Source organism: Pinus tabuliformis, chromosome J (assembly GCF_031772625.1).
Source record: "Pinus tabuliformis cultivar Carrire ecotype Pingquan chromosome J, CPIR1, whole genome shotgun sequence".
NCBI classification, from domain to species: domain Eukaryota; kingdom Viridiplantae; phylum Streptophyta; class Pinopsida; order Pinales; family Pinaceae; genus Pinus; species Pinus tabuliformis.
The window spans coordinates 1,266,939,835-1,266,951,938 of record NC_142295.1 but is presented as its reverse complement, the minus strand read 5'-3'; the positions used below and the strand labels follow the sequence as shown (position 1 = coordinate 1,266,951,938).

At 38.0% G+C, this 12,104-nt stretch overlaps 1 protein-coding gene across 1 annotated transcript in view; it reads left to right on the top strand.

Annotated features, from left to right (window-relative positions):
* The first annotated feature begins 858 nt into the window (after nucleotides 1-858).
* The window catches only part of LOC149231868 (uncharacterized), a 194,990-nt gene continuing 183,744 nt past the window's right edge, over nucleotides 859-12,104 (top strand). The window contains exons 1-2 of the mRNA XM_089379294.1: nucleotides 859-1,327; nucleotides 1,567-1,663. Of these exons, the coding sequence (XP_089235420.1) occupies nucleotides 1,204-1,327; nucleotides 1,567-1,663 (221 nt within the window). The 5' untranslated portion in view covers nucleotides 859-1,203. The remainder of the gene's footprint in view (nucleotides 1,328-1,566; nucleotides 1,664-12,104) is intronic.

Genomic DNA, 12,104 nt, shown 5'->3' with positions numbered 1-12,104 from the left:
CTCTTGGTGCTTGGGAGATTCAGAATTAAAATGGATCTAGATTGGTTTTAATTTTAAGAACGGAAAATATATTATGAAATAAGTGTTTTGATACTTATTATGAATTGATGCCTATCAATATTTACCAACCATTTAATTTATATAACACTATTAATTATATATATATAAATTTTTTATAATTAAAAATAAAAATTTAAAATAAATATATAATTGAATTATTTATTTTATTTTATTTATTTAAATTTTATCAATTTGAAATTAATTTTCTTTATTATTCCTTATTATGAATAGATACATATTTCATATTTACTATTATTTAATTTATATATATTTCATATTTACTATCATTTAATTTATATAATTATTTTGGGAAACAAAACATTAATTATATTTTTTTAACATATATTTAAATTGTATCATTACAATAAATATAACTTTCACATTCTTTATAATACAGTGAAAAAACCTATCTTCAAAATAATAATAATAAATTTTAAAATTTCACTAAAAAAAAATTTGAAATTTAATAAAATATTAAAACAATAAAAAACAAAATTATAAATTCTATTTAAAAAACTTACAATGTTGTCACATTTTTCTTTTGAATACAGCCTAAAACCTATCCTTATAATAACAATGACAAATTCTGAAATTTAACCAAATATTAAAAACAAGTGAAATTTAACCGAATATTTAAAAAATAAAAGACAAAATTATAGGGTTTATTTAAAAAATAAATTACAGTCTTGGAAACTGGGGTTTCCTTGGAACCATAGAGAAGAAAATACGAACAAAAGCAATAGAAAGATATATCCATATATTTTGGAGGGGCCAATAGTACATATACTTATCAATAGCTCATTTTATAAACGAGGCACGCGCTGGTCGGTTGTTCCGATTCTGACTTTTTTGTGGGTCATTTTTATTTTTAGCTGCGTTCTGTTCTCTCGTGTTCTAGCCACTTCGCATAATTGATGTCACTGAGATAATATTGCGGTTTTAGATATGGCCGGCAACAATTTTTATTATCCAGAGCTGGAAAACTATTCTATGTCGGTGATGTAGATAGAGATACTCTGAAAATCTATACTATTAGTTTAGAATTCTTATTGAGGGCAGTTATATGGACAGACATGACACATACAAATACTTTGAAAATCTGTACTTTCTGAATTCATATTGAGGGCAGTTATATTAATAGACATGACACGGGGTGAACAATTTGAAGTAATTTGCAGAATTTGCTTGGAACCGGCTCCTATTTCTCCTTCGGACGATGATGTTCTTTTGGCAGAGGAGCGCTTGATATCACCCTGTGCATGCAGTGGTGAGATTCTAATCATCTATATCACCCAAAATCAGTTAACCAAATACCCCTAATGCTGTTTTGCTTTAGATCATCTGTGTCGTCAAACAAATTCCTCTATGCTCTATTGATTTAGATCTATGGGTCACCACTGTTGGAGTTAAACTTGATATAGCTGTGTCTGAGGCAATTACCCATATGGGCTTTATTCACATGAATTCACAGAATGGCTTGAAGTATTTTGATTGTTTATTATTCAGGAACACAAGCTTTCGTGCATGTCAAATGCCTCAGAAGGTGGCAGAAAGCTGTCATGTCGTCCACAAGGCCAGGAGCCAGTCATACTGCAGCCTTAATGTAAGTTTTCAGTTCTGTTTCGAAAAAACAACATTGGATCTAGTGATGTTTAGTTCAATTATTGAAACTGTAACCAGGGCTTATGAAAACAATATGGCATGTGAAAAGGGCATGGGCATCATGTAATGCTTTAGAGAATTGATGTCCACCATTGACCAAACATGGGCCGGGACCGAGGTGTACAGCAAGTATTAATCGCCTGGTTTTGGAATGATTTCGTATAGGTGCATTTGCTATTTATCTTTGCCTTACCTGAAAGCCCTTTTGAGTCATATGGTTTTATCAAGATTCGGAAGCCATGTCAACAGTGGCTTGCTGGGTTGTTGAAAGTAGGGTGTTATCATTCCCACTTGGGTTCTACTGTATCCGTTGACTGTACCTGTGCATGCCAAGTACAAGTGATAAGTGCGGCTATTTGCAAGCCCTGTGTGCCCTTTGCAGAATAGATACCTCTCACTCGTGACTTCTTAGCCAGAAGCTGAACAAGGCTTCTGTAGCATGGCAGGATGTTTCTGTTCCATTGTTAAATGCTCGTGTTGACCTGAAGTTTGAGTCCAAAAAAACAGAGATTAGAAGGCATGTTTACGTTCAAGATATTTTTTCATTAATAAACAGGTGTAAAATCAAATTTCAATAAAATATCACTCCCTGTTTCTGACAAGCAACATGTTATTCTTGAGTCCTTCAGAATGAGCTAGTTATTTTGAAAGGTATTTATACCTTCAAATTCAATACCAGCTACACAATGACATTCAACTGTCATCCTCCATGTAGCATATGCCATAAAGCCAAAGGACATGGTTTCTCTTGCCTAAGCATGCTTGAGATTACTGTGGTTATTTTTTAAAGGAAATCCATGATAGCAGTTATAGTGATCAATGCCCTGTATAAGTGGGAAATGGTTATTCATTTTTCAGTCATACAATCTATGCCCCTGTCAATGGATCTGGGCAACTTACTGGTCTTTATTCACCCTTGCTAAATCTTATTGAATGTGTTATAGCTGTGACAAACAAGATCAAGGGCTACTTTCCACAGACTTTCTGTTAAATTTCTGCAGTAGTACATGAGATCATTCGTCTGGTATACAATTGCAGACATTTACCTTTAGAATATCTGAGAGATAGATCTTACTCAGTGCTTGCGAACAAAGGAATTATAAAACTTTGTAGGTAGCCACATACTTTAATAGTAAATCATCCTACTCTGTTCTATCACATGTGGCAAGGATGCCTTTGTTCTAAGCACCTTGGGCTTTAATTTCAAATGTTTGTGTCGAGATTGTGTGGGAGTAACTTTTAAGCAATGCCATATGCGAGTCGATGACAATATTAGCATCTAAAATTGTACACGATATGAATAGGATATTAGTAGAACAAAAGACTACTGATTCTTGTCTCTCCCAGTCAATGTTTTCAATGACATCTTTGAATTCATGATCTGTAAATGTGGGACTTATAGCTCGCATATCTGACCAACATGAATCTTTTGTAGAAATAACTCTGGTCTCTGTTCTCCAATATTGATCTCAAGGCTTCCATTCTCAATGCAAAATTGAACACAAAACAATCAGCTGTCTGTGCATGAAGGGCTACATCCAACCTGTGTATGGTGGCATCTCCACCATGAATTCAAATCTTGCGATGAAAATTGCCTTGCCACAGGACTGAAAATAAGGAGTCCTCTTCTCTGCTTTCATGAGGAAGTGTACACCCAAAATTACAAATTTAACTTCAATGCCTTTTGAGTTCTAAGGATCAAATCCCTCTTCCTACAAGTAATAGATCTAGTGTTGTCATGATATGCAACCCTATTTAAGGAAGCATATTCTTTCATTCATTTTAAGATTGCGTAAACCTAGACTATAAAATTTGTATTCAGTGGCTTTTGAGTGCTCTAGAGCCAAGCCCCCTTTTATGAGTTATGCATCCAATATTGTATTGATATTCAACCCTATATAAGATAGCATTTCCTTGCCATACTATTATGTGGAATTTACGCTTGCGGATAAAAGTATTTTCCCTAGACCTAGTGGACTGGTCTAGAACAACAGAAAGAAAAGAATATAGAGTTTTCCTTAGTGAAATTGAAGAATGGAAAGAGACTTACTTGGAACCTGTTGCAAGCTTTACTTTCCTCCTGACTTGTTAGCTCCAATCGTAGCTCTGATTGCTATAATTAGAACTTGCACATGCAAACAAAACAAGCCAGGGATCCACAACATCTGCGTAGCATAATTCAATTACTCTATTCAATGAATCAACAAGGCATTGAAATATGTGAATGTAAATGTAATACAACACATATAGGAAAACATGATACTCTTTGTATTAATAGAAATAGGAGAGAGTTTACAACCAATAATAGTAGCTGATCTTATAGAGATCTCCCTAAGTTGACTTGTCCTTCTTTGTCACAAAGCACACCTCAATGTCACCCTAATGCATGAAGATGATGACTCTCTTAGATTCAAGGTAGCAACATGAGGGCATGATCAGTGTCCAAAATCCAACCCTGATGTTGTAGATGGCAGTAAATTTATAGGAGAGGGATGGTAGTTTAAGATTTACCATAATGAGCTTGAGATCCACTTATGATGGGAGGATGAGCTCAAGGGATAAGAGGTGAAGTCTCCAAGGTAGGATTAGATAGGACTCGAGCTTCTTATCCAAGGTAAATGGTTAAAACAACCCCTGGAAGCTTCTGGAAGAGGAAGCTTCAGAAATCTTTTTAATTTTCCTGAATTTCTAGAATCAATGCACCCCCAGCAAGGAGCAAGCTGCTGTTGACCAGCACTGGTGTAGAAGGAAGCAACCAACACTGAATGCAAGTCTCTAAAGGGGTAGGGTGCGCTGGGGCTTAAAAGCTTGATTTTGAGCAGTTAATCCTAGAAACTCAGACTTTTTGGAAAGGTCATGCTTAGGGATTTGTGTAGGGATGATGACAACATGTTCATGAATGTGGATTGATCCAGTTTGTAGGCCTATTGACTAGATGCAACAAAATGGCCTATAATAGATTGACCCCCTAAAGCGCAAAGTCAGAAACGGTAGCTGATGACTGAAGTGATTTACCTTGTGACAAGTTCGGATCAAGAATAACTGGTTGAGACCATCATCTATTACAATACATTTTCATCATGATATCTTTGCTGAGGGAGGCATACCCATGCTCAACACATAAGCTAACATTACATGTACAATGATCAAGAAGTTCGTCCATTGATAACAAAGAGTGGACCCATGCTTGGATGATTGTCTTGTATGATCATAGCCATCATGCTTTGTAATCTTCGCTCTAATCCTGAAAGCGTAGCCCTGATGGATGGAACTAGATCCTCGGTCTTTTATCTCGTTCACGCGACCATCCAATGTACGAGTCCAACCATACGAATAAATGAGCTGGAGTCGAACATGGTAGACACCATCTGATTACTGGCTAATGATGTAAGCTGTTAATAGACATGAGAGAAACCACCGATGTTGTTAATGGATCTCAAGGCACAACAGTACAATCTGCATGGTGTGAATGAATGAGTTGAAGTTGAACACCACACAAAATCTGTCGATTGAAGTCCAATGATGAAAACCTGTCGCCGAGATTGAGGAAACTTGCCATTGTTATATGCAAGCCCCAAGGTACCGATGGGAGTTTCTAACTCCACTTCCTAGATAATGAGTTGATGTCGACAGGAAGTGACTCGTCGCAGGAGGGCCTAGATGTATCCCCCATCAACGACACGAAACGAGTATCAAGATTTGAGACATAATGGTGTTGATGTGGAACTTGTTTAGGAATGACATACATGAAATGAAGGTTTAAGAGTATCGTAGCAGATATCAATTGAATGACTTCTCTTGAACATATCAGCGACAATGAATGGAGTTGGTAGCATTGACCCAAAACTGAAAGCGGAGGCTTTGATATGGTGTAATGAACTTGTTGTAGCTCGTTTCACTTTTATCTTTGTCTAGAAAAAAATGTATATATGTATCTGCAAAAAAAAATCAAAAGAAAGAGAAAATAAAAAACAAAGAAATTTTGATATTAAATGATTAATGTATGATGGTGGATTAAGCTACATTGATTAAGTTTTAATGCTGGATTAAAAAGTAAAGCAGGTGGGTCCCTAGTCGACAATACAAAAGTCAGAGCTTAAACGTCGATCAAATTTTTGAATGCGATAAGAAATAGGACAACCACTAATCAACAATCTCGCCCTTTGGCATAGGTGGCAACACAAGTACTCCCCCTGCGATCATGACACCTCTTCCTACTTCCTTCTCTCCCCCTTTGTCATCAATGGCAAAGGGTAACTCCCCCTGACAAACTGTCTTCCTGCGGACCAGTACACACCTCCACTCCCCCTTACTTAGTTAGATAAGAGAAAGATTCTAATGAGAACTTGGGAGAATCCCAAGCTTTTGGTGAAGATACTCAAATGCTTCACGAGGTAATGGTTTGGTAAAGATGTCAGCAATTTGTTCCTTTGAGCCAACATATTGAAGTTTGGTATTCTTTTCGGTGACTTGCTCTCTAACGAAATGATACTTAATCGGAATATGCTTCATTTTGGAATGCACCACATGATTCTTGGAGATACTGATGGCCACCACCCTGGTTCCTACAGGTTCTATGAGCCTCCTTCATCATTTAGGAACCCATGATTGTCCCAACCCCTGGTGGGAAATGAACCGCCCTACCTTAAAAGGGGGTATCCATTGCTATATCTCACATAGCATGCATTTACCCTTTGAACCTGGAGCAGTTAATCAAGAAAAGTCATAAAAAGGCAAAAGGCATATAAAGAAGGGTGGAAAAGTCAAGGCCAGGGCACCTCATGTACCACGATTGGTCCCTCCTATACATTATAGACCCAAGTGTGGGCTTCCCTTTTTTTAGCTACTTGTGTACCCTAGCATGTGGCCCAGGGCCGCCCCTTCTCATCCCCTACTTCATTCACTTCTCTATCACATACCACCACCTTTTAAAGGATATACCTTGAACATATTATCTCCTTTAGAAGTAGAAACTACCTAATAGGATACTTGGTTAACCCCATTTGGAGTTTGGAAACATTAGCACATCCCAAATCCCATTATGGAAGGCCAGGCCATTATGAAGTCCCCACCTATGGTCCATGGTTTGTAAGCTCTTTTACTCGGTTTCTCTAGTGACTTGTTGTACTGGAAGGCTAGGAGATGCATTGGATATTATGCAGGATTGCATATGGTCTCCATCTTGGGTTTGGTTTCCCTATACGGGGTCCTAACCCTCCAGAGGGCTACATTGGCAAATGTAGGGTGTATGTTGAGAGCCATGGGCTTCCAAAGTAGTAGACAACACTCCATGGATCCCCGAGGATGTTTAGAGATTACTCGAGATTCACATATTGGATGAAGAAGATGCACTTGGTTCACCTTTGCCCAGCTAGCTCCACAGATGTATCATGCACTTAGTAGCTGACCCAGGATTTGTAGGATGATGTGGCATCACTTACACCATCATTGAAGCCCTTATAGATGATCTACATGAATCTTCGACTCATTTGGAGACCCATGAGGTTGTTATTGTGCTCCCACACCCACTAGGAACACAACAGGTTTATTGTTTGGAGAACAAGGGGCCAACCCCTTGTCCATCACTTTTGAGGGTTTTATTCTTCATTATGGCACGTATGGATCTCATTAGGCCGCTTGGAGGTTCCTACGACATGTATTATTTATCATTTGACCTCTTAAGAGGCTTATTATTTCATTTGTGAGCTAGTTTGGTGGACTTTTCAACAAAAGTTAGGTTATTAGCACATTATTTTATTTTTGGCGCTTATGTAGGCCTAGGAGACTAATTCGAACTCCTCATTAGTATATAAATACAAGTGAGATGAGTTCATTTAGAGATCATTACTTTGGATTGGATCTCTCTTTTCTTTAGAGAATTTCACACTTCTTCATGGAGGATGAATTGAAGCTTTATGGATGAATATTGATGTTTGGATTTGGTTTATCTTATCTTGAAGCTTATCTATTGTCAAATTGTTGATGGTTGGATATGTTCTATTACATGTAAGTACAAGTTTTTAATGCTATTCTTATTTTACTTTGTCTTATACATTGGATTGGGAATTTCACTATTTTTATGGCTAATTGCTGCATGCATTTACTGCTTAAATTGTGGAGTTTTGTCTCTATATAGCATCTCTCAATGTATGGGCCATGTAATTTTGAATGAAATTTCCTAAGGATAATTCTATCACCGAATTCATCTTGATAAGTCATCACCTTTTACAAGTCGAAGAATAAAGTCTGTAAGGTTGCTTCCCATTGCCCTAGAAGACAAGCGAAGTAGTCTTAAGGTCTCCTTGACCAAGAAACAAGGTCCTCATTCATATTTATCTTTATCCTAGACTCCATTCTCCCGAGACTAAGGCATTGATCTACCAAGAGGTGGTCACTCCAAAATCAATTCATTTTCACCTTCTTCTAGGTCTAGCCAAGTTGGGTCAGCTAGGGCATCACTTTGCCGACGAAGTATCCCTCCAAAAAGTTCAATCTCCTAGGCCTCCTGCGCTGGTGCGTCCTTAAGTTCTCCTCCAATTTTGAAGTCATTCCGATGGTGGAGTTGTGAGATAACCCAAGCCCTAGCTTCGAGATCAAACTTTGCCCTAGTCTTCCTAAGGCTAGTGCTTCATAGGATCAATTTGACACCTTTAAGTGAAAATTCTTGCTTTGATCCTTCCCTTTCTTGTCTGGGTTAAGAACATCATTGGTTGCTAGATTCTTCCCCCTTAACCTAGGCCGGGTCCACTTGGTCCCGTGTGGTCCCATAGCGTTGAAAGGTCAACCCTTCAACAACCATTCAGGAAGTCAAGTTCAATAGGGATTTTTGGATTGGGAAATTCCTCCATAAGGAATATTCCTCTAAACCTAATCCTCAAGTCCTCTCCGTCTCCTAGGAATCTTCGTACCTTGCTTGACAAGCAAGAAAGCTCTATTCTTAAAACCAGTGTTGATAATATTGGTATCGACAAAATATCGGCGAGGGTCCAGAAAACATCTTATCGGCAATATCGGCGAAAATATCGCCAAAATGTCGGCAAATATTGGCAAGCATAAAAAATATTTTTTTCAACTTTTTAAACATGGTAGATATTTTGCCGATATTTTTCAAAATATCGCGATATTTGCCGATATTTTGAAAATATCGTGATATTTTCTGTTTTGAAAATGTCGGCAAAATATCGCGATATTTTCGAATATTGCCGATATTATCAACAATGCTTAAAACCCCTTCTAGGAAAAGGATTATAAGGGTCACTTCATATCCATTGGTTGATTTATCCTTGTCATGACCTTCTGTATATACTGGGTCTCCTCCCATCGTTGAAAGTCCGTAAAGAGTAGGGAGTTTTAGCTGAAGTGACAATGGGCTAAGCCTCCATCATTGCCCTTTGATCTAACAGTTGCTCTTTAGGAATCCCTTTTATGACCCCTGCTAGTTGAGTGGTAACAGGGACTACCCCCCTTAGTCTGCCTTAGGAGATAGCTTAAATAGAGTGAGCAAGGATTAGAGTGACAACCCCTGCTCTGAGTGTTGTCGCATTGGGTATACAATTTGGGCGACAACAGGTTGCACATGGAGACCAACAAATTGTGGGGTGTTTTTCCTTGAACATCTTTCCAGTTGCAACATAGTTAGAGGCATTATCTGTGAACACTTGTACAACATTTTCAACCGCTACTTCCATAACAGCTTGAGTGGGCCTAATGGTTAAGAGCATGTGTTTCCTCCTAAGAGGTCACAGGTTCAAAACTAGAGGGGGGTAAAGTATGTATGCCTTCATTGACATGGAGGTGGGTCCTTTGTCCCACAAACAAGGGTGTCTCATACACTAATTTGGTGTCTGGATTGGTCGTGACCTTGAAATTGAATAATAATAATATAATAATAACTACTTATTCCAAAAGGCAAAATAGTAATTGTGCGTCCTTCACCTTATCAGATGCATCAATAGATTTGAGAAACATAGTACTTTTTGGACAAGCAATTAAGAAATTTAATATGGTGCGAGGTCTACCATCAGTCCATCCATTAGACATAATAGTGCACCCTGTTATGGTCCATGATTGCATGAACTCTGTAAGGTATTCTTGTATTCTTTGGACGTCGTTTTGTAAAATTGATGCCCTAATATCTTGAAAGCTAGGGCCTTTGAAGGTTGCTCCATTTGAAGCTATAGCATAAATCATAGGATGATAATATGCAGAATTAATACCATTAAAAGGTATGTCTGCATCATACCACCATCTAACAATGCATTCATATGCAACCTCCTCTATGTTCTTCCATTTAGCATCAATGGTGGGTTGAGAATCAGGGGTGGTGCAGTGTACAAAGAAGGAGTCAATCCCTTTATGGGCTACTGTCCTCTACAAAGCAGTTGAACTAGGGCCAAAAGTACCCTATCCAACTCTAACAGGGAAACTAGAGGAATCTTCAAAACTAGGCATACATTCTTCAAAATCAAAGCCACTAAGAACAACATCATCCTTTTGACTTTTGCCTATATCTTTTTTAATTCTCTTGCTTTTACCCTTTTCTTCTTTGTAGGTTTCGATTAGACTTAACTGTTAGTTTTTGTAGCATCGGATGTGTTCTAGCCACAAAATTTGGAGGAGAGGCTCAAATACATGAGATCGCTAAAACCCAAAAATTGTTTCTGGAAATTCCTCCTAGAAATGACCTAATTAGATTATTAACCAATTTTTTTAATGTTTCTTAAGTCTAAACTTAGGAAAACTGGTTAATTAATCAGAATCAATTAAGTCAATGTGAGAATTCTCTAGAAATTCACATGGATCGATCCAGAAATGATATAAGCCATCCATTAAGATTTAATCTTGGCCGTTGGAGTCCCAACAGGAAGAAATAAGAAGGGATCGATGTGGTGATGGAGAATACACAAGAGTCAATTGGAGAATTCGATTTTTTAGAGTAGTAGCAGTCAGTGGCTGGAGAGTTTGAGCTTCAGAAGGAAGCAAAGACAGTGAGGGGCAGGGATAGTGAGGCTGGAGGAAGTTTTCCACATTCAGCGAGTGCATTTGCAGAGAGGCTGAGATTTCTCCAGGAGGTTGTGCAAAGCTTCAATAAGGCAGTTTGATTTGCTGAAGTGGGCAAACATTTTCAGTTCTAGAGGCCGTGAAGTAGTGCCGGAGAGACGTTTTCCCAGCCAGTAATAGAAATGATGGCTATAGTACTATACTAGTAGTCAGTTCAGGCAACAATTGTAGCAGGAAACATCAGGTTGACGTAGAGCCTGCGTAGACCTAGTTGGATGACTTGCTTTTCAGAGGCAGTCCAATGCCATAATTGCTCGGAGTGAGGGTAAATTCCCTCTAGATATTTTTGCAAGTATTTTCTTTGCAGGATAGCCAGATTTCGGCATCCATATTATTGTACTCAGATTTCACTGTTGTTTAATAATATAAAACCCTCAGCTGCTGCACTGGTTTTCCCAAGTTGGGTTTTAACTTTTTTCAGGGACATTTGTCCAAAACCAATGGTGTCATTTTTATTGTGTCTACTAGAATTTTCTCAGTTTCCAACGCTATTATTTTTGCAATATTTTATTTGTGAAGGTTGCAATGTGATTTATTCAGCGTTTGCTGTAGCAAATAAATTGTGAAAATTAATTAGCAATTAGAAAAAGAATTTCCAGTTTCTGCAATAGGATTTCAGTGTTGAAATTTTCACATGGTATCAGAGTGTGAGTGATCAGTTGGGAAGCTCAGAAGCAGAGGAGAAAATTTCGCTGCTTAGTGGGAGCAGCAGGCCGAAATTTTCAGAGACTGCGGAGTGCTCATATAGACAGATTGAATTGTTGGGGCAGGAATTCAATTTTCAGTTGTAGGGTTGCAGAAAAGTCGAGTTGTTCGGGTTAGTGATTCGATAGTCAGAGAGAGCAGCAACAACTCAGATTTTCGCTAAGCAGATTCCTTGGTTGGACGCAGAGGGTTTTGCAGCAACAGAACCAATGTTGGGTGGAAGAGAAAAACACACACAAGAAAGGAGAAATTTCTCTCAGAGGGCCTGTGTGTTGCTGAGAAACTTAGCGACAAGCCCAAAAAAATTTGCATAGCAAAAAAAATTTAAATCCAAAAAAATTAAAAAAAACAAAAAAAATATCAATTAAATTTTAAAAATTTACTTTTTTTTTTCCTGATTCTGTCACCGTGCCACCAAAGGGTTCTAGAAAGTCTTGTGATCCAGCATGGGCACATGGTCAACGAATCATTGCCGGTAATGACCACCATGTCAAGTGCAATTATTGCAATGCCACAATGCATGCAAGCATAAACAGGCTAAAATACCACCTAGCTAGAATTCCTGGGAATGGTGTGGGATGTTGTCAAAATTGCCCTGATGAAGTCACTACTGAAAT